This window comes from Hypanus sabinus, chromosome 31 (assembly GCF_030144855.1).
Source record: "Hypanus sabinus isolate sHypSab1 chromosome 31, sHypSab1.hap1, whole genome shotgun sequence".
Classification (NCBI taxonomy): domain Eukaryota; kingdom Metazoa; phylum Chordata; class Chondrichthyes; order Myliobatiformes; family Dasyatidae; genus Hypanus; species Hypanus sabinus.
In genome coordinates this window covers 5,942,327-5,965,804 of record NC_082736.1, presented here as the reverse complement: position 1 = coordinate 5,965,804, position 23,478 = coordinate 5,942,327, and the positions used below count along the sequence as shown (strand labels likewise).

The 23,478-nt window shown below is 45.0% G+C and overlaps 2 protein-coding genes, 1 non-coding gene and 1 pseudogene across 3 annotated transcripts; 3 read left to right on the top strand and 1 right to left on the bottom strand.

Annotated features, from left to right (window-relative positions):
- LOC132383739 (uncharacterized) overlaps positions 1-23,478 on the bottom strand; it is an 80,822-nt pseudogene that overhangs the window by 38,058 nt on the left and 19,286 nt on the right.
- Positions 4,270-4,341, top strand: trnad-guc (transfer RNA aspartic acid (anticodon GUC)). Its single transcript has one exon. It is a non-coding gene; the product is annotated as a tRNA-Asp (tRNA).
- Positions 13,866-14,260, top strand: LOC132383804 (histone H2B 1/2-like). The gene has a single exon (XM_059955011.1). The coding sequence runs from the start codon at positions 13,866-13,868 to the stop codon at positions 14,238-14,240; it is 375 nt and encodes a 124-aa protein (XP_059810994.1). The 3' UTR covers positions 14,241-14,260.
- Positions 14,517-16,228, top strand: LOC132383769 (late histone H2A.2.2-like). Its single transcript, XM_059954972.1, has 2 exons — positions 14,517-15,606; positions 15,849-16,228. Exons 1-2 carry the CDS (start codon positions 15,231-15,233, stop codon positions 15,866-15,868), a joined length of 396 nt encoding a protein of 131 aa, XP_059810955.1. The 5' UTR covers positions 14,517-15,230; the 3' UTR covers positions 15,869-16,228.

Below are 23,478 nucleotides of genomic sequence, written 5' to 3'. Positions count from 1 at the left end.
AGTGAGGCGACCAGAATTGAGCACAATACTCCAAGTGGGATCTGTCCAGGATCTTATATAGCTGCAACAATACCTCTCAGCTCCAAAGCTCAATCCTACGATTAATGAATATCAAGGTACCGTGTGCCTTCTTAACCACAACGTCAGACTGCGTAGCATCTTTGAGTGTCCTATGGATTCAGACCTCTGATCCTCCACACTGCCAAGAGTCTTATCATTAATGCTACATTCTACCATCATATTTGAACTACCAAAATGAACCACATCATACCTTCCTGCCACTTCTCAGCCCAGATTTGCATCCTATCAATGTCCCGCTGTTACCTCTGACAGCACTCCACACTATCCACAACACCCCCAACCTTTTATGTTATCAGCAGATTCGCTAACCCATCCCTCCACTTCCTCATCCAGGTCATTTATAAAAATCACAAAGAGTAGGGGTCCCAGTACAGATCTCTGGGGCACACCACTGTTCACCAGCCTCCATGTAGAATATACCAACTCTATAACCACTCTTTGTCTTTTGTGGGCAAACCAGTTCTGGATCCACAAAGCATCATCCCCTTGGATCCCATGCCTCCTTACTTTCTCAATGTGCCTTGCATTGTGTTCCTTATCGAATGCCTTGCTGAATTCCATATTCTCTACATCTACGGCTCTGCCTTCATCACTGTGTGCAGTCACATCCTCAAAAAATTCAATCAGGCTCATAAGGCACAACCTGCCTTTCACAAAGCCATGCTGAATATTCCTAATCATATGATGCCTTCATAAATCCTGCCTCTCAGTATCTTCTCCATCAATTTACCGACCTCTGATGTAGACTCACTTCTTGAGACTTGCTCAGAGCACAGCAACGGTTCGATTTTGTTTTGCATCGGCCTTGTCTGAGAACCTGGACTTTGGAGTCAACTGACTTTGAAGACTCACGCTTTTCGTTCAATAATTTGATGTTCTTTTGAGCCCGTTACCTGTTTGAGAGTTTTGGTTACTAGTCCTGTTTTTGCCCAGCATTTATTGATTTACTTTCATTTGAACACTGTTCACATGGAAGATTTGTGAACTATCAACCCACTTCAGTGTCTCTCACATTGCACTTTGGCCATATCCAAACCAGGGCGACAAAACAAACCCCATTTCAACAATGTATCAGATTACTAAAATATCGCACCTTAGAATTAATGTCTTTGCTGATGTATGGAACCCACAGATGAACTCAATACTCTGAGAAACTGAGAAAATGCTGAATAGTTCAGGCGGCATCTGTGTAAAGTTAATGTTGCGTATGGAGTCGTTAATTCAGCTACTCTTGTCTGCTGAGTGACGTGCGTCTTCCTCACTGTCAGTTGCGGTTTTCACGTCCGTTTTCTTCCACACAACCCAAAACACCTTGACCTGTCACACAACCCCAAACCCCACGCACTACCACCACAGTGTGTAAAAGGACGTACTCACCAGGATGCCCTCGCTTTCCTTCCCAATATAATAGACAATAGGTGCAGAAGTAGACCAAGTCCAGGAGGAAATCAGCCCGATTCTACTGAAATAGGAAATTCCATGTTCACTGGCAGGTTTGCAAATGCTACATTACGTTGTTATGCCCGCAGCCCCCTCCTTTGTGAGAATCGCAAGAGCACTAGTTGGGGGTTGGGGTCAGTAGACCCAGGAAATGGGAGAGAGAAGTGCCGGATGCCTCATTCCCCAGTGATGCAAAATAACGTGACATTGACCATTGTCTCCTGGAGACAATGTTTGTGGATTGGGGACTATGCTACGTGCAAGCCCTCGGGCAAAGTGGGCTGGTTGAGAGAGAGATTGCATCATCCCAACCTGATTGACATCTGAGACCCCGTGAGGAAGTATAAAAGAGGGTCTGGGGGAACAACCCCTTTAGACGCACCAGAAGAAACGCTAATGATCCCGTAGTAGCGGGAAGCCATTTGAAGGAAGCCAGGTGCGTTTGGTTCCCCTTTGCTTGGGAGCCAGTGGCAGGTACCACAGAACCGATGTTCTTGAACTAACAACGGGGAACCAACTTTCCTGATTCAACGAATTTGCTTCATAAAAGACCCGGGCAAGTTTCTTTTCTCACAAAAGCTCTCTCTCTCTCTCTCTCTCCAACAAGTGAAAACCCAGCAGTCCCCAAAAGCTGAAGCCTGCAGGAACTGAGTGACTTTTATATTTCCATCGGACAAAATATTATCCCCTAGACAAACGATCGAGCTGTTTCTTATTGATGGTTATTATTAGACCCATGCTTTTAGATTGAGTAGTGACCACGTATATTATCTGAATGTTTGTATTAATCTTATTTTTGTGCCCCTTTATAAATAAAGACTTTAAAAAAATATTACCATCAGACTTCAACGGACCTCTCTATCTTCGCTGGTAAGTGACCTAGTTACGGGGTATGTAACAACGTTAATCAAGGTTGCTTTCAAGTTTAACAGAATTGCTTCAATAGCAATTCCTACCCACAATCGTATGGCTGTGAATCGTATCTGATCTCAGGACCTCATATTATATTCAATAACGCTGAACAAACAGCATCGTTTTGGGCCATTTGAAGGGTGTTTTTTCAACTGATAACTTTATCTCTCCAGGCATTTGGTGTAGCCTCCTGAACATTCCCAGGGTTCCTTAGTCTCAGTTTGAACTTAAAAGAATTTTATAGAATCAGGTAGAGACAAAAGTCACCAAGAGAAACTGGCTTATGAACTACTGCGTCCTGATATTGAAGATCTCGGACACCAGGCCCACATGTGAAGTATTGAATGGTGGGAATTGAAAGTGACCGCGCTGGTTTCCTTTCGTAGACCAAAGTCCAGCTGGATGGTCTATCTGCAACTCTCTTTCTTTCTCTCTCTCTCTCTCCCTCTCATCTATTTTGTATCTTATGCTTGTCTGTTTCTCTTTCACTTCCAGCATCTATTCCTCTCCCCATTTCAAGCACAATTTTTATTTTACAACAAACAAATAATACTGAGTTAAAGAGTCATTGCTAGTGTGTGCAGAGGTTGCTCGGGGTTGAAGTGAGTGAAGTTATCCACGCTGCATCATCCAGCTACGCCCTGTATTTAGCACATTCAGGACATGGACACACTGTCTATAGAAGCAAGACAAAGCAGCATCTATTTCATGGACCCTATACAGATTACGGAGGAGGAGATGTTTGCTCTCTTCAGATAAATTAGGATAGATAAATCCCCAGGGTGTTCCCTCGGACTCTACAGGAGGGAAGTGCAGGGAGTGCCAGAACTCTACCAGAGATATTTAAATCATGCTTTGCAACAGATGTATCTACCAGAGGACTGGAGGGTAGCAATGTTGTTCCGCTCTTTAAGGACGGCTCAAAAATTAAACCTGGAAATGATAGGCCCTTAAGCCTGACATCATTAATTCCAAAGTAAATGGAATGTGTTTAGAGGGGCTGGATTTACAAGTATTTGGATAAACATGAACTGATTAAGGATATTCATCATGGCTTTGAGCGTGGTAGTTAATGCCAACTAATTTTACAGAGTTTTCAAGGAAGTTATCAGAAAAGTTCACAAAGGGAAGGAAGTGGATGTTGTCTACATGGATTTCAGCAATGTATTTGTCAAGGTCCTGCATAATGGGCTGGATAAGACGTTTCAGGGATTGGTGCTGGGTCTGTTGTTGTCTGTCATCTATATCAATGATCTGTGTGATAACGTGGTGAACTGGATCACAAATATACGGCTCATATCAAGATTAGGGCTGCTGTGGACAGCGAGGAACGCTATCATAGCTTGCAGTGGGATCTGGACCAGCTGGTAAAATGGGCTGAAAATGGCAGATAGAACTTAATGCTGAGAAGCGTGAGTTCTTACACTCCCGTGGGGTACAGTGAACAGTGGGGAAGTAGGGAGTATGCTAGAACAAAGGAAAATGAGATTACATGTCCATAATGGTTGAAAGGGGTGTCAAGGTAGATCATGTCATAAAGAAAGCTTTTGGCATATCAAAGTATGGAGTGCAGGAGATGGGGAGTTTTTTGAAGTTGAATAAGTCAGCGGTGAGGCTTAATTTGAAGTATTGTGTGCAGTTTTGTTTGCCAACTCACAGGAATGCAAATAAGTTTGAAAGAGTGAAGGGAAATATTACAAGGATATTGTGGGAAGCTGGGTTAGAGTGAGAGCAGGAAGCTGCAGTGATCGGTTGACCGGGGAAAATGTGAGGGAGAGCAATTCCATCGTTAGAGTGTCCCATGGATTGAAACGTGCATAAAACGAGGGTATGAATTCCTCGTTAGTATAGTGGTTAGTATCCCTGCCTGTCACGCGGGAGACCGGGGTTCAATTCCCCGACGGGGAGTTACAAATTTTACTGCATCATTCAAGGGGAATTTTGAATTAAGACAAATTTAAAGTAACAAAGAATTTGCGTTTAAGCTAAATCAGTTCATTCAGCTTTGGCAAGGTGGAATATAGTTCGGACTGCTGTGAGCCCGGGGCAGTAGAGCATCCCAGCAAGGAATGAAGCTAATCGGGGGCGGGGGCGGGGGGGGGGAGTTCATTATAACAGAATCACTCAGTACAATTGAGGGGTTCAGACTTCACTGTTAACCCACCTTCCATATGTATGGGCCCCCTACAACACACTCAACAACTCGAGCGTTTAGTACCAACATGCGTTCATAAGTAAGGGTCATGTTCTTTGTGTGGAACAGGAGCTGTGCCGCCTCATCTTTGACATGAGGTGCACAAACCACGTATCCACTAACATTGTTTCCAGTATCATATCAGGCGAAAAAGCCATCAAGGCCAAAAACTGAGACACCGGTTTACATCAGGAGGCATTTTACAGCGGGCAGAATTACAATTGTACAAATTCTACAGTACAGTTTGGGAAAGGATTATTTAAAGTAAACTTCATAGTCTGTGGTGTTTGTGGCGGCTGAGGGTGAAACTGACTGTTATCAAAGTTGCTTTGGCGCTGAGGGCATCTTTGAACTCAGTGGCGAGGCTGTCCATAAACAAGGTGCACCTCTCACTGACGCCCCACCTTTTACCAGTAACTGTCCTCCGCCTTCTCCCCATGTTTCTTGAAGTGAATCAAAGAACTGCAAAATCCATAAATTAGAAAAGCTGTTTTTTCCCCCTCTAAGTAACACTATACAATGTTCAGAACAAAATAAATACCAGTCACAAGTGGGTGACAAGTCAAATGCATTTGAAGCAGGTAACGTTCAAACAAAATTTAGAATGAAATTGTAAATAGCTTTAATATAGCAAGGATGAGCAACAATGTGGTCACAGTCATCTTTATTAAATATAAAACAGAATACAAGTTAAAATAACATTCAAATCATACAGGGCAGCTGTCACAATATATTTATACAACAGTCAATATTAATGAGACAATGGTAGCGCAGTCCAGGGAGTCTCCAGTCCTCACACAAATATTATCCACTCCCCTAACAGCTTGAAGCACTTGATTTCATCTGAAATTATTGTAAACCACTCAGAATTTTACTTACCTCTTTTCATCTAACACAAGTAACAATCTACATTCCCTTTAACCTGGACTCACTTAATCATCATTTACAACAACATTCATTACAATCGAGTAAATCTGTGCATTTGTGAAATAGTTTGTTTATCTACTTTACAAATTTATTAAGGTGCCCAGCTGCTTTTTGTGCAATACGGTGTATCATATGTCACTCTGGAGTGTGAAGGAAACACTTCAGTATAACATGACATTTTAGTTCAAAGTGCATAAAAGTCTCCATATTGCTCATTCTCCCATCGAGCTTTTGAGAGATTTACACCAGCCTCTTCAAGAACTCAGGAGACACTACTGGGGTGGGCTTTGTTGTAACCGTACCTGTGGGGAACAGGGGTAAAACAGGTTCCTACTACTTCCTACTCAGACATTAGTACGAGTTGTGTCCTGTTAAACATGGAATAGTACAGCACATTACAGGCCTTTCAGCCCACAATGTTGTGCCGACCCTCAGACCCTGCCTCCCATATAACCTCCCCCCATCTTAAGTTCCTCCGTATACCTGTCTAGTAGTCTCTTAAACATTGAGTTAGCCTCAATTAAATTTTCCTCTTCTTTCTGACTCTATTTCTCTAACTTTTTTTTCATCTTCTCTGCTCTTACTGTGAGGAGCAACCAATTATTTTCGCATTTCTCTGCAGGTGAACACCACAGGGCTCCTGAAAGTTTCCTCTCTCCTTTATCTGTACTTCTGCAAGCACTCCCTTCTTCCATTCCACCCCCTTCTCAACATACTTAATTCTTTCTGCTCCACAATGTACGAGTAAACAAGCCACCGAGTCGCCTTAGATGTCCAGTAAGGGACTCTCACGTGACCATTCAGACACACAATCAAGGCACTCACTCATACTTCAGAATTCCCTTTCTTTCGTGCATCATGGGGTCAAATCCACCCCAAGGCATATGCATGATGACCAATGGGATTCAATCCAGCATGAGGCATCCTCTTTTCCCATCGATTCATGGGACCTAGCCCAGCCCGAGACAGCCACAGTTTCCCTCTATTCCCTCAGCTGATTCAAACCCACCTAATGCTCCTTCTTTACTGTTGCAGCCTTCCGACAGTGGACAAAGGTGATGGACTACTCCACACACAAGGAATTCTGTTTGAGGACTGATTGGCTACAGGGGCTGAATTCCTTTCTCCTGTAAAACAAAGCCAAGGGTTCAGCTTCTCAGAGGAAACTCCATGTTTCCACCATCACCCAGTAGCTGGAATCTGAAAACTCGCACTCGTTCTTCAATCAAACCTTAGTTACCTGTGCACAAGGAGAAAAACATGGCCTCTGAAACAAACTGTTCTCAAGTTTGAACGAAGAAATATCACTTTTTACAGTTGTTTATTCAGAGACTGGTAATGACCAAATGGTAATCTCCTCGCCCACCCCCACTCTCCACTTCCCGCAGCGATTGCTCCCTATGTGACTCCCTTGCCCAATCAACCCTCCCGACTGATCCCCCTCCTGGTACTTACACTTGCAAAGTGTCATACCCACCCCTACCCCTCCTCCCTCACTACCATTCAGGGCCCTAAATAGTTGGGGATGTTGGGGATGTCAACTGTATCCAGTGGTCCCGGTGTGGCCTCCTGTATATCAGAGAAACCTCATGTAGATTCGAGGACACTTCCTCAAGCATCTTGGCTCCGTCTGCCAGGAAATGTGGCATCTCCCAGTGGCTATTATTTCAATTCCACTTCCTGTTCCCTTTCCAATATGTCAGTCCATCACCACCTCTACTGCCACAATGAATCCACACACAAGTTGGAGGAGCAACGCCTTATATTCCAAAAGGGTAGCCTCCAACCTGATGGCATGAACATCAATTTCTTGCACTTCCACTAATTGCCCGCTGCTCTCCTTCACCATTCCACATTCCTTTTCCTTCTCCTACTTAATCTCCTTACCTGTCCATCCCCTCCTTCTCCCTTTCTTCCACGGTCTTCTCTTCTCTGCTATCGGATTCCCCTTCCTCTAGCCCTTCATCTCTATCACCAATCTATTTCGTTAGCCCATCCCCTCTCCCAGTTTCACACATCACCTACCATTTTCACTTCTTCCTTCCCTCCCGCACCTTCATAATTGGACTTCGCTTCTTTTTTCAAATCATGATTAAGAGTCTCTGCTCAAACGCACATTGAATCTTTACTCTTTATCATAGATGCTGCCCGGCCTGCTGAGTTCCTCCAGCATTTTGTGTGTGTTGCTTTGGATTTCCAGCATCTGCACATTTTCTGTTGTTTGAAATGGAATTGTTTATGTTCAAATTCCTTATTTGTCTGTTTAATCCACATTGAAACTACGATAATACAGTATAAATAGCCAAAATAATCTGCACATTAAATGCCAATAATAATCAAGAATTAGTGAAGCAACTGTTACATGGCAATCTGTCACTTGAATCATTATCTTGTCTTGGAATGTGAAATGGGTCCATCCCCTGCTGTGCAAAGGGAAGCTCTGCTCTTCGAAGCCCTTTCTTGCCCAGGTTGACTGCACACTACCTGTAAACTATCCATGCTTGAGCAGTAGCTGTACCCTAGCCTTGTTGCAACTTCAGCTGGCTCAGGCACTGAAAGGTCAGTCAACCTGGCTCACTTCTCAGAACAGGACAGACCTCCCAAATAGTTGGACCACACACATACCCCTTTTCGACATGGCTAACAAATTCTGCCGCATCGAATATTGTGCTCCGTGGAATTCCCAGTCAGTGGTCAATGTTCAAAAGTTTAAAGCACATTTATTACTAAAATTATGCTGACATTATACAACCTTGAGATTCCTCTCCTAACAGGCAGCCATGAAACAAAGGAACATAAAAGGAACAAAACAAAAAAAAAAGAGGACCGTCAAACACTCAACGTGCAGAGAGAAAAAAACATGCAATCAGACAGAGAGCCCAAAGTTCAGCGCAGGGCAGAGTAAACATCGTGGAGCAGTGATCTGAACCAACGTGTTCAGTTGGATATGGGTGCCTCCTGGAAGAGAGCGTTCCTCGGCCTGGACCAGATGGACTGAAAGTTCCATTTTCATGCAGTGTGTCGCTGCAAGTCTGAACATTGTTCACTCAGTTTGATGACATTTCACTTCTTTAAATGACTTGTAATTTCTTCATACATCAGACTCCAGCATTTTACCCTCAACACTTGTGAAATTAACATGTCGACAATTACCTTCTGTTGTATTCTAACTTGAACAATGGACGTAGTTGAGGTTTTTCATTCCAATGGGACCTTCCTGGAACACAGTGTGTTCTGACAAACAGCAACTTCTACCTGCACATTCTCTCCAGCCAATTCCCTGTTAAACTCTTGAGTGCAGGTCATTGTGAACTGGTGATGTTAACTTTTAGTCTCATTCAATATTTTTCTCATGATGGTGAGTGCTGTAAGTTATTGCACAGTGTTGAAATGTCAACCAATATATCAGTGAGATGTGTCCCATGTCCCCAGTGTGAACGATATTCACATATTGAGTTTAATTTATTACAATTTTATTTGTTAGATTAGCTATTGAGGCTCTTGCCACTGGTTCCTGAATTATTCTCAGTCTGTTAGTCTATCTAATAGCTTTCTGTTAGATAGACTAACTAAAAGTCAACAGCTTTCTCTCCAGCGACTTCTGCAGTAAAGCCACAAATCACTTGTGCGCTCCTGTCATACTTGGTGCCCCATCAGTAGCTACTGACACCAGGTGGGTGGTCTTTATTACTTTGGCTCTTAAACAATTCAAGACAGCCTCACAGATGTCCTCCCCCAGTGTTTGGCCTTTTAGAGGTATCAACTCAATCATTTCTTCCTGTGGCCCGGCAGAGTTTACATACCGGCAGAACAGTGCTATTTGTTCAATATCACCTTTGTCTTTAGACTCGTCACAGGCAATCGAGTAGGCCACAGCTGAACTGATGTCTTTAATTTACTGTCTTGTGATGTCTTCTGCCATTTTTATGGTTCTGTCTTTGACAATCTTTGCAGAGAGGGGCATATCCCTGATTTTCTGCACAATTTCACTCTTGTTTTTAAAGTCCGTGAATAGATGTTCTGAAATCTTAATGAAAGATACTTTTATACATTCACCACCTGTAAACTGCTTCTCGCGCCTGACTATTTCCTGAGCGGCACAAAACTAGAGTATGTCATTGATTTTCCAGACATCATCCACTTCTTGAAATGATTTTTGCTCAGATCAACATTCCGCATCAGTTCTGAAACGACTTTTTTTCTCTCATCTCCATCCGAGTATTTTGGAGCAAAGGCTGCGTGTTTATTCTGGAAATGTCTTGCGACTTTTGACTTTTTGTTGTTTGCTAGTTTCTCATTGCATATTAAGCATACCGGTAAACCAGTCTCGTCAGCTGAGAAAGCAAATGAATCTGCCCACGTATCATTAAACGTTCTGTTTTCTTCAATCACGTTTCTTTTTTCAGAATTCTCCATAGTTAGCCGACCTTGGATCGAAAAATTAAAGAAAACGCGCACTGGCGGGTGTCAGGCATTGGCAGTGGTGACGTATATTAATAGCGGCAAAAAACACGTTTTATTTAGATTGTACAAGATCACCATAATCTTCAAATTTAGAATAACATTTCAAAAACTAACAAACTAACATAAAATACATTTTAATCAAACACTCATCGTTTATTTTCCAAAGCCACAGGGAGCTGCAGCACAGAGATGAAAGAGCCGCATGTGGCTCCGGAGCCGTGGGTTGCCGACACCTGACCTAGGCTTATCCATGGCCCTCTAATCTACTAAACTCCATGTATCCATCTAGGAGTTTGTTAAAAGACCCTATCATCTCCGCCTGCACCACGGTCACTGTCAGCCCATTCCATGCACTCGCCATGGATAGGAAAGGTCGAGAGGGATACGGGCCTAATGCAGGCAGATGGAATGTGTTCAGCTCAGCAACTTGGTTGGCGTCGATGAGTTGTACCAAAGGGATGGTTTCAGTTCTGTATAAATCACAGACTTTATTTTGGGAGGTTAAACCAGGGCAGGATGCACACAGTGAATGACAGGCTCCTGGGAAGTTTTCATGAACAGTGACTTTATTGGCTTCTGCCCCCAGTCCTCTGCCAGCTCATTCGGGATACTAGTTATTCTCTGTGTGAAATATTTACACTTCAGATCCCCTTCTCACTGATCGGCTGGAACATTCTCATCAGAGTGTATGTGACATTAGAGAGACTGATAAAATAATCACAGGCATTGATACGGTCAATAGTGAATCTATGATCTCCAGAGTCATGGAGTTGGAAGCTAGAGATTACAGGTATAAAGTGCGAGAGGAAAGATTTAACTGGGACCCTGAGGAGCAGGTTTTGTTCACAGAATGTGCTGTTTATATGGAACAAACTACCTCCAGTAATGGTATAGAGGGGCACAGTTGCCAAATCTCTTGGACTGTGGGGAGGGAAGTTTCACAGGGACATGGGCCAAATTCAGGTTGGTCAGCATGGATGTGTTGGGCTGAAGGGCCTGTTTCTGTGCGGCATAATTCAGTGACAACATCTGTTGCTGTGGCAGAGCAGGAGGGACAGGGTCAGTAGTGAGAAGGTTTGGGGGATGTAGACAGGAGAGTGAATGGTTGAGGATGGTGCAGATGGAACAGAATGTGAGGAAATGTGAGATCACCCATTCCCAGGATCAAACTGTAAGAGTTATTTCCACACGGGGATGTTCAGAGGGACCTGGGTGTCCTTGTAAACAAATCACTTGAGTTAACATGCAGATACAACAAGTAATGAGAGAGGCAAACAGTATTTTGTCCTGTGATCCAGGAGGAGTGGAGAAGAGGGGTACAGATGTCTCACTGGATTCTATAGGGCCCTGGTGAGAGCACACCTTGAATGTAGTGTCCGGGTTTGGTCACACTTCCTCAGGAAGGATATCCCTGCAATCGAGGGAGTTCAGTGACTGTTCCCCACACTGACTGGGCTGGTTCCAGGGATAGAGGGTTGGTTATGTGAAAGGAGAGTGAGTGGGCTGGGTCTGTATTCCTGCAGTTAATGGGAAAACAAGGATATCTGTTAGATTCTTTCTGGATGTGACTGGCAGTAGGCAAGGAGGATCTTTCCCCTGAATGAAAGCTCCATAACGGAGGAAAATACCCTCAGAATGAGGCGTAAATCACAAACACCAGAGAATCCGCTGATGCTGGAGATCAAAAGCAACACATACAAAATGCTGAAGGAACTCAGCAGGACAGGCAGCCTTTATGGAAAAGAGTAAACAGTCAACACTTCGGCCCGAGACCCTTCCATCAGATCTCTCCCTGGTGAAGGTTCTCAGCCTGAAGCATCGACTCGTTACCCTTTCCCATAGATGCTGCCCGGCCTGCGGACTTCCGCCAGTATTTTGTGTCTGTTGATCAGATTAAGGTGACAAGCATTCAGGATGGAAATGAGATCATATTCCTTTAATCTGAGAACTAGGAACTTCTGTATTCCTTATATAAGGAATCTGGAGCCTCAGGTGCTGGGTTGAGTCAAAGCTGAGACCAACAGTCTCTGGGAAAATTTTAGTTTCTAAGTGAGTCCATAAGACCATCAGATAAAGGAGCAGAATTTGGCCATTTGGCCCATCGAGCCTGCTCTGCCATTTCATCATCACTGATTTATTTTTCCTCTTAGCCCCAATCTCTGCCTATATCCAGTGATTTAGCCTCTACAGTTGCCTGTGGCCAAAAATTCCACTGATTCACCACTCTCTGGCTGATGAAATTCCTTCTCATCTCCACACTAAAAGGATGCCCCTCTATTTTGAAGCTGTGTGGTCTGGTTACAGACACTCCCACCACAGGAAAAGTTCTTTCCACATCCACTCACTCAAGCCCTTACACTATTTGATAGGTTTCAATTCAGTAACCCTTATTCCTTCAAATTTCCAGTGAATAGAGGCCTAGTGAGGTGAAATGCTCTTCATTAGACAAGCCATTTAATCCTGGGTAAAATTCCCCATTTGTGACCTAATGTCAGTACAATAAATTCTGGATTTCAGAGATTTTTGCGTTTTGGAATCATTGATCAATCTGCCCAATATTAATCACTAGTTTGTACTGCAGTAAACTCTGTTAATTTATCCCACGCAATCCCAGGAACACAGATGCAAAATAAAGACAGGTGTAAATTTGGAGTAGGGAAGTTTAACCGTACTTGGAGGTAAAGCCTGATTACTAGGCCTCAGAACATTCTATTCCTCAAATGGTCAGAATAAAGCCAAGTAACAAGGTCGAAAATACCCACAACTTGCAGAATTACACACCGCTCATTATCTTGCTCCATGGGATAAACACGGCGGGCCTGATCCACCCTGGCTGCGTTGCCTGGGCGAGATTGTTTCATGATTAAAGACCCGAAACACCCAATGGCACCAAGTTGTATTACTGATGATGTGCCCCTTTGCACACCCGGTTCCCTAAGCCAAGAGGTGTTGAACCACGATAATGAAAGGCATCGGCAACTGTGTGGCTCCACTACACTACCCCATCCACCGTAGCCCCACATAGCCCACCATACTAAACTCTACAGACTTATCTCTCCCAGCATATATACATCCACCAGGCTGACCCTCAAACCTAATCCAGGGGTCCAAGGCCCCACAAACACGATGACTAGTGTAAGGAGGAGGAAGATCCAATAAAGGCAAGTGTTGGGCCTGGTGAATGAAGGCATGGGCCAGATCAAAGCGGCAGCGTTGCGTGACTCTGAATCGAGAGTGACGAGATGAAGAAGCACAAGAGGGTGATTCTCCCACTGCCTGCATAATCTCTTTGTTATTTTGAATTTGTTCTGATATTTCTCTGTCTATTTGAATGTTTTGGTATAATTCATATTTAATTCCAGTGTTTCTGGTCAATGTTGTGTCTGATGCAATGTGTCTGTGATGCTGCTACAAATCCGTTGTTCCTCTCACCTGTGGATAAATAAACTCGATTTGAACTTTACATTGAAATGTCCAAATCTCTCCTTCCCTCTCCTGCTGCCCTGTGTCATGAAATGAACATCTAAGTGTTGAATTTAGCAATATTTCATCTGATTTAATTTTCAGTCTGCTTTTGAAATTTGCGTTTCTCTTTTCAATTTCAGCCCGCACCCCCGCCTGTCTCTGACCTTCTGTACTTCCTCCTGCATTAAACGACAGCGGTAACCGCCACACATTGGCGCCGCTTCCCATCCCCCAGCGTTCCGATTGGTGATTCCTTTCTCCAAACAGCCAATGGAAATGCTCTGCATTCCCATCCTCATTAACATACCACTTTAGGCGCTGCCTATTTAATCCGCGCTCCGGACAGCTTCTGCTTATTATTGTGTTTGAAACCGACGAGGAAATGCCTGATGCACCGAAACCCGCTCCCAAGAAGGGCGCCAAGAAAGCTCTGTCCAAACCGGCGAGCAAGTCTGGCAAGAAGCGCAAGAGGACGAGGAAGGAGAGTTACGCCATCTACATCTACAAAGTGATGAAGCAGGTTCATCCCGACACCGGCATCTCCTCCAGGGCCATGAGCATCATGAATTCATTCGTGAACGATATTTTCGAGCGCATCGCGGGTGAGGCTTCCCGCCTGGCCCATTACAACAAGCGGTCCACCATCAGCTCCCGGGAGATCCAGACCGCTGTGCGCCTGCTGCTGCCCGGGGAGCTGGCCAAGCACGCCGTGTCCGAAGGGACAAAGGCGGTGACCAAGTACACCAGCTCCAAGTGAAGCTGTCCAGTGAGATGATCGAAAACACAACGGCTCTTTTAAGAGCCACTCACAATTTCAGTGAAAGAGTTGTACTAGCTTTTCGGTAATAAATTGCACATATTTCAGGTCTGGTGACTTTTACAAGAGCTGGATCGCGGTTGGAATAACATCCCACTGAACTGACAAGAAATTGTTACCCCCCTCCCCCCTCCCCATTAGTCCGTCCCACTCGGTATCCATGCCAAGTGGAGGATTGCTGCCGTTTTATTTGTGGGTTCGGGGTTTATTGGTTCCAGCTGGGTAACTCCTGAATCTCATTTCAACTCGAGCCTGAAAGACCCCATGACTCTTTCATATGGAGAAGTGTCGGCAGTCCTTCTCTTTTAGATGCTGCCTGGCCTGCTGGGTTCCACCAGCATTTTGTGTGTTGTTTGAATTTGCCGCATCTACAGATTTCCTCGTGATGGCTCTTTCATATTATAACTTTATAAAATTGCAGACTAGACGCTGGTCAAAGTTTGAGAAGAGCCGTTTTCCATAACCTGATAACGTTCACACAGTGACCGACCGCGGGCAGAAGCTGAGGGTCAGTTTTATTCGGTTCCGTTACGGGTTGAAAGAAATTAGAGAACTGAGTTCCCAGACACTCCAATATCAACTACACTTAAATCAAATATGCCTGGTTTCAGTAACAGAGGGTAACCGATCTGCAATTATTTAACTGGAAATTAAATTTGAACAATAGATTTATTTTTGGCGGGCTTTTTTCCAGATTTCAGTACATTTTGGGGAGGAGACGGTTATTTTCCGCGCTTCTACTTTTACGGACTGCTGATTGGCGATTAAGGCAGTTCTTCGATTGGGACATTTGTCTTCACCAATGAGAATAAGCAGGATCACACCAATCACAAACATCACTTTGCATTCTCAAAGAGGGTATAAAAAGGGCAAGTTGGAGCGGGGTGAACATTCCTTCATTCTCGCTGGAGTAGGACTGTGACTGTAGAAATGTCTGGACGTGGAAAAGGCGGCGCTGGCAAAGCTCGGTCCAAGGCCAAATCTCGTTCGTCTCGGGCTGGACTGCAGTTCCCGGTCGGCCGGGTTCACAGACTCCTGAGAAAGGGCAACTATGCCGAGCGGGTGGGTGCCGGAGCCCCGGTCTATCTGGCTGCTGTGCTCGAGTATCTGACGGCCGAAATCCTCGAATTGGCCGGCAACGCGGCCCGGGACAATAAGAAGACCCGCATCATCCCCCGGCACCTGCAGCTGGCCGTCCGCAACGACGAGGAGCTGAACAAGCTGCTGGGAGGGGTGACTATCGCTCAGGGCGGTGTGTTACCCAACATCCAGGCCGTCCTGTTGCCCAAGAAAACCGGCGCTGCCAGTAAGTGAAACGACGTAAGCTGAATCTATTTCTCCAAAGGCTCTTTTCAGAGCCACTCACAATGTCTGTGGAAGGGCTGAGCGGCGGGTGCTTTCCGTGTGTTTGATATCCTGCATCTGTCAGTGTCTCGACATGTTTCTTCCGCGAAAGAAACCGGAATAAATCTGCACAGAAACCGGTTCGTTTCAGTCCCCGCTCGTTTTCCCCTCTCAGCAGACCGAATAAGCTCTCTCCCTTTGCAGAGAATCAGCGGGTTCACTAGGCGCAGAGTCATGAAATGAACTTCCGGAGTCAGCCCCGGGAGGGAGAGTTTAATCTCCGATCACTGAACGACTCCGCTCTTCATCACCTGGAACCGCGTTGTCTGGGCTCCACATTGCGGGTTGACCCCGGGCCGTTCCGGCGTGCAGAATGCGGGAACATCGCCTGTTCGTTGCTTCATGAGCGATTCCCATCGCCTCACAGAAAAATAACATTTGCATTTTACATTTCAGAATCAAGTTTATTATCACCGGCATGTGACATGAAATTTGTTAACTCAGCCGCAGCAGTTCAATGTCATACATAATCTAGAAGATAATTATTAATTAAAATGAAACCTAATAAAGAAACAAGTAAATCAGTTACGTATATTGACTGTTATTTTAAAAAAGGTAAAAAAAACAGAAATACCGTACATTAAAAAAGTGAGGTAGTGTCCATAGTTTTTATGTCCATTTAGGAATCGGATGGCAGAGGGGAAGAAGCTGTTCCAGAATCGCTGAGTGTGCCTGCAGGCTTCTGTATCTCCTGCCAGTCACTTCTCTCTAAATTCCTGTCTGTTTAAGACTTCCCTAAATACCCCTGTGCTCTCTGCCTCTGACACCACCCCTGACAGTGTACACCAGCTATGTCCTGCAAAATTGTATAAATTTCTGTCAGATCTCTCCTGAGCTGACGCCACTCCAGAGGAAAAAGCTCCAGCATGTCGATCCTCTCCTCACCTCACTCCTCCTCCAGACATCCCTCTTAACAACTTCTGCACCTGCATCGAAACCTCCACATGCTTCCTAGAATGAGGTGACCAGAACTGAACACTGTGCTCTCAGTGTGGCCGAACCAGCATTTTATAAACTGTAACATGATGTCCTGGTGATTGAACTCAATGCCTTGCCCGGTGAAGGCAAACATGCCGTACACCGGCTTTACCACCCTGTCAACCTGTGCTCCCAGTTTCAGGGAACCAATCTGCCCGGACCCAGCATCCTTCTGTATGTTAATGTTCCTGCCATTACCTGTGTACCCACGCTTTATGTTGGACGTGCACCCCTGGGTATCCTTTTCACCACAATGAATGTACAGAATGCAGTGGGATTATCTTTAATCCTGCTCATCAGAGATTTTTCATCACTGTTTCTCACTCTGCAAATGTTCTTGAGTTCCCTTCTGTGTTTTAAATACCATCCTCTAACTCCCTGTTTGATTCCAGCTTCCTAAGCCTTACATAAGCTTCTCACTCTTCCTCGACTAAATTTACTTCCTCTCTCATCATCCAAGGTTCCTGAACCTTGCCATCCTGGACCCTCCCCCTTACAGGAAGAAACTGGCCCTGAATCACTGTGCCGCTGTCTTTAAACAAACTCATGTCAGATGAGGATTTGCCTCAAAATCCATCCTTGCAGTGTTAAGCATCAAACTTGGCATCAATCTCTCCATTCAGTGACTGGTGTTCTGGTTCACATCCCCCTGTCAATCTCATTTCAACCCTCCCAGGGAGCAACAATGAACCTCATGATACTTACGCCCCCCCCCCCCCCCCGTGAAGGTGCAAACCACCCTCCCCCCCTTGTAAATGTCACCTCTGGACCTGAAGATGTTCCAGTGTTCTGGAATCCTGAAACCCTGTCCCTGCACCAGCTCCTCAGCCACACAGTCATCTGCTCTAACTTTCTGTTCCCACCGAAACTACCACAGAGCATTGGGAGTAACACAAAAATTATAACCTTTCAGGTCCTGCTCTTTAACTTGTTCCCTAACTCTCTATATTCACTGTGGGACCTCATCCATTTTCTACCTGTCCACTGCTACCGACGTGAACCACCACCTCTGGCTGAGTGAACATTGTTCAGTAGCTGCTCTGAGACTTCCCTGACACTCAGTTATATGATTTAAAAAAACTTTGAAACCGACTAAAAAAGTCATTGAGAGGAAAAAGAAGCAATACGAAGGTTAGCTAGCCATTAGTATTAAAGAGGATACCAGAAGTTTCTTCAGATATACAAAGTGTAAAAGAGAGGCAAAAGTAGATGATGCTGGAGACGTAGTAATGGGGTACAGGGAAGTGGCAGAGAAGCTGAATAAGCATTGTGCATCAGTCTTCACTGTGGAAGACACTGGCAGTCTGCTGGAAATTCAGGAGAATCAGGGGGCAGAAATGAGTGAATTGGCCTTTACTGTGGAAAAGCTGCTTGGGAAACTGAAAGATCTGAAGGTAGAAAATCAGCTGGATGGGATTTTCTACACCAGTGCTATGAAAGAGGTGACTGAAGAGATAGTGGCAGTTTTAGTAATAATCTTTCTATAATCCCTGTATTCTGGTGTGTTCCTGGAGAAGAGGAAAATTGCAAACATTATTCCACTCTTGAAGGAGGGAGAAGGGCAGACGAGAGGAAATCATAGTCCAGTCAGTCTGACCTCAGTGGTTGGGAAGATGATGGACTCGATGTATTTTCGGGCTACTTGGCGACACATGATAAAATAGGACAAAGTCAGCAACGTTTCCTTTAGGCCCAAGGTGTACAAGATGATGAGAGGCATCGATCGTGTGGATAGTCAGAGGCTTTTTCTCAGGGCTGAACTGGCTGCACAAGAGGACACAGGTTAAGGTGCTGGGGAGCAGGAACAGAGATGACAGGGGTAAGTTTTTTTACTCAGAGAGTGGTGAGTGCGTGGAATAGGCTGCCCGCAACGGTGGTGGAGGCAGATACGATAGGGTCTTTTCAGAGACTTTTCGATAGGTAAGCCCAGTAATTCCTAAAGTAGGGACATGTTCGTCACAACATTGTGGGCCGAAAGTCCTGTTTGGTGCTGTAGGTTTTCTATGCTTCTATTAAATTACTTTGGATTAAAATGTTGACTTTGACAATATTTTTCCGTAACGTTCTTTTTTCATAAAGGGTTCAGTGATCCAGTTACAACGTTTTTCTATCCCAAATTATAAAAGATTATCCACACAAAAGTAAAAAAATACAAATATTAAATATTTATACGACCGAAGAGTCAAATTAAAATGTGAATATTACTCATTATAACACATTCAATTCCCGTGGGTGGGGGGTGGGGTCACTGTTCCCGGAAATGCCCCTCTATACCCACTCTGTTACAATGTCTGCACTTCTCAGCGTCTCCACTGATTGACAGCTGTCTGTGTCCCGCCTCCTGGGCTGTGGGCTCCGCGTCACGTGATATCGTGTGCGTATGCCAATCTGTGACGAGGTGACGTCATAGATGTTACGTCACTGACGTCGTTTCCATGGGAACGGTCCGGAATGGTGGACACGGGGTTGTGGTAAAGTGGAATCGGTCTCTACTTTGGGTTTCGGCTCCACTGTGGGAATCGGCCTCTCCTCTTCCTGCCCCCGGAACAGTGAGTGTCTGTCAGCGCCTCACCGCACCGGCTCTCTGCCTCAGGTACAATATTTAAACCATATTTGCACAGTTACATGGATAGGAAAGGTTGAGAGCGACACGGGCCTAATGCAGGCGGATGGGACGAGTTCAGGTCGACAACTTGGTCGGCGTGGATGAGTTTTACCGAAGGGACGGTTTCAGTTCTGTATAAATCACTGACTCTATTCTGGGCGGTTCAACCAGGGTAACAGCAGTCCTCCACTGCAGTGGGGTTTGTTACCTTCATTCACAGCTGTGAGCTTGTTCCACTGAACCCCTTATCCTCTGAGAAAATACTTGCACCGTTCCATTGTGACCAAGCTGTCCGCCATCTCTTCTAATACTAACCAGTGTTCTTCATCAAATTCCCATTTTAAAGTCCTGTTACTGGCGCACGGGGAATGGGTGCATTTTGGTAGCCTTTTGAGGTGTTTGATTCACTATTAACCCTAATGCATTAATACCTTTGTCCAACAAAAATCCATTGTCCTGGTTCTGAGTGTTTTAGGTAAGTCCATCCTGAAGTTCTGTGTTCCAGGTTCCCACTGAACTTTCACAGTCAGTGGTTTCTGCATGGCTATACTGACCATCGAGAATCTGTCTCCATTAACTCAGCACTTGGTCTGTCTCCTACCCTGTCCTGGTGATTCAAATGTTCAGCCAGATGTTCCTTAAATACCAGCCTGCACCTCTCCCTCAGGAAGTGTGTTCCAGATTGTAACCAACTTCATTTTGCCAGCTGGTCCGCATTCCACATCCAGATTTTTTAGCCGGCTTTACTGTTCATCATACCCCTAATCTTGTTGTCATCCACAGTCTTTCTGATCCAGTTTACTACATTCTCATTCAGATCGTTTATACAGATTGAAAACAACAATGGACCCAGCACCGGGAAGTTAAACCAGGGCAGGATGAACACAGTAATGACAGGTTCCAGGGAAGTGTTCATTAACAGAGACTTTGTGTGTTTTTGCCTCCACCACCTCCTCTGGCAGCTCATTTGGGATTCCAGCTATTCTCTGTGTCAAATATTTATCATTCAGATCCCCTTTAAACACACCCTCTTACCTGACAACTATTCCCTTTAGCATTAGACAGCCACACCACTGGAAACAGCCTCTGCTTCTCTAATCTTTGTATGTCTCATGTAATTTTATTCACCTCCAGCAACTCACCCTTCAGATTCCCTTTCAACGTCCACCCTGTCATATCAAAACTAAACCGTGCACTTTTAGTACGGAGAAAACTGTTGCTTCCCTAAAAGACCCTGTGGAGTGAACAGTTTCTGCCTACCCATCCCTAGAAGATGTCCCATTGATCCATGAAACTGGCACTCTGTCCCCTGCACCAGCTCCTGAGCCGCACATTCATCACTGGTATCTCACTATATCTCCCCCCACTAACAAGTGTCACTGGGAGTAATACAGAGCTTACTACTTTTTAGTTTCTGTCTGATTTCTCTAAACTGACTGCACAGGACACAACCTTCCGTATCCCTACGTTGCTATTACCAACACGCACCGTCCACCACGATGTCCTGCAGCTGCTCCGAGACCATCGGACCATAAGACACAGCAGCAGAATTAGCCCATTTGGCCCATCCAGTCTGCTGCACCATTCTGCCAGGAGTAAGAGATCATGACAGATCTCTTAACCCTCTCAAACACTCTTATCCCGCCCCCCCCCACAATCGAGAACCTCCACATTAAATATACCCAGTGAATTGGCCACATCCGTCTGTGGGGATGAATTCAGAGTCAGGACCAGAATCAGGTTTATTATCACCGGCAGGAGTCAGGAAATTTGTTAATTTAGCAGCAGCAGTTCAATGCAGGACTTGATAATATAGAAACAATAAATACATTACTGTATATATGTATATGGATATGAATATTAAGTGGATTAAAATAGTGCAAAAACAGAAATATTATAAATAATATTTAGAATACATCTTCAGCAGTTTTTGGGTGTTTTAAAGTGACAAACCAAATATCTTCACGCTCCTGATGAAATATATACGCTGTCTTGCCTTCTTTATACTGTAGCTGCATCAATAGATCCTCAGAGATATTGATACCCAGGAACTTGAAATTGTTCACTGTCCACTTCTGATCCCTCTATGAGGATTGGTTCATGTTCCCTCGTCTTACCCTTCCTTCAATCAGCTGTTTTGTCTTACTGACATTAAGCCCAAGGTTGTTGCTGTGACACCACTCAACTAGCTGGTATATCCCACTCCTGTATGTCCAATCATCTCCATCTGAGATTCTACTATCAATGGTTGTATGAGGCATATTTATAGATTGTATTTGAGTGAGATTTCTTCACATTGTCATGGGTTTAGAGAGAGTAGAGCAGTTGGCTAAGCACACGTCCTAGAGGTGCACCAGAGCAGTGTTGATCTTCAGAGGAGAGGAGATAGTTGAATTTGAATTGACTTTATTTCTGTCATCCTTCACATACATGAGGTGTTAAAATCTACGTTATGTCTCCATCTAAATATGTAATGTGCAATCATAGTGATTTATAATAATTGATAATAAATAGAAAAGCCAGTGTAACAGAGAGGTCCCCTCAAATCAGCGTGAGTTAATCAGTCCGATGGTCGAAGGAGCTGTCCAGAAGCCTGTTGGTGCTGTCTTTTGTGCTGTGGTACCGTTTCCTGGATGGTTGCTGCTGGAATAGATTGTGCTTGGGGTGACTGGGGTCCATGATGATCCCTCGGGCCCTTTTCTCACACCTGTCTTTGTCAATGTCCTGAATCATGGGAAGTTGACAACAACAGATGCGCTGGGCTGTGCTGCAATTAATGGAGGTACTGTTCCCATACCAGGCAGTGATGCAGCCGGTCGGGATGCTCCCAATTATGCCCCTGTAGAAAATTCTTAGGATTTGGGAGGTGAACGAGGCGCTGTTGTGCCTTTTTTCACCACACAGCAGGTACGTACAGCCCACGCGAGATCCTCGGGTATGTTGATGCCGAGGAATTTAAAGCTGTTTACCCTCTCAACCCCAGATCCATCGATGTCAATAGGGGTTAGCCCATCTCCATATCTCCACACAATCTGTGTGGATTATCACTAATCCGCACAGATTGTGGTTTCCCGGTTGGGAAGTCGAGGATCCATTTGCAGAGGGACCAGGTTTCATAGCTTATTGATCAGGACTGTGGGAATGATGGTGTTAAACGTTGAGCTCTAGTCAATGAGCAACATCCTGACATAGGCTACACAGATTCACTGCTCTTTACTACGGAAATTGCTCCTTATCTTTGTTCTAACAGTATTGTCCTAGTATTGTGAGGCTGTGCCCTGTGTTCCTAGACGGCCCCGCTATTGGAAGCGCCCTCCCCACTCCATTCTAGGCCTTTCAATATTTGATCTGTTTCAATGAGATTCCCTCGTTCTTCTAAAGTCCAGAGACAACCGGCCCAGAGCTATCAAACAATCCCCGTGCATTAACCCTTTTATTGCCAGGATCATTTTTGTGAACGTCCTCTGGACCCTCTCCGATGCGAACATGTAGCTTTTTAGATAAGAGGCCCAAAACAGTTCACAATACTACAAGTGTGATCGGACCAATGCTTACATCCTTGCTTTTGTATTGTAGTCCTCTCTAAATGAATGCCGACATTTGGTTTCCTTACCACTGACTCGACTGGCAAGTTTATCGTTAGGAAATCCTGTACGTCTGAGACGGACCTGACCCCAGTACCCAGGAGGCAACGCACCATCGTGTCATCTCTGTTGCTGCCACAGAATCTCCTGCACATCCCCTGTACTGTGAGACTGCTGTCATCACTGCTCTGCTTGACCTTTCCTCCCGCAGAGCATCGGTCCGGGGTCTCAGTACCACCGACCTGGCTGGCTGCTGTCTCTGGTTTGTCATCCCAGGGGTATCCAAAGGAGTGTACTTGTTGCTGAGGGTCACGGCCACAGGGAGACATTACTCTGTCTGTCTCTTCCCCTTTCCGTCGTGATGGTCACACAACAGTCTGCAGCCTGACCTCAGGTGTGACCAACTCACTGAACCTCTGGTCTCAGCATCCTGGAAACTCTCGGTCTGTCCATCTCCATCTTCATTTCCTTCACACGGTCAGTCAGGAGCTGCACCTCGGTGCACTTCCCTCATGTGAAGTTATCGGGGACACTGAGTGACTCCCACATCCTGAGGTGGAGCATGTCACTACCGTAACTGTAATTCCAGCCACTCTGATGGGGAGAG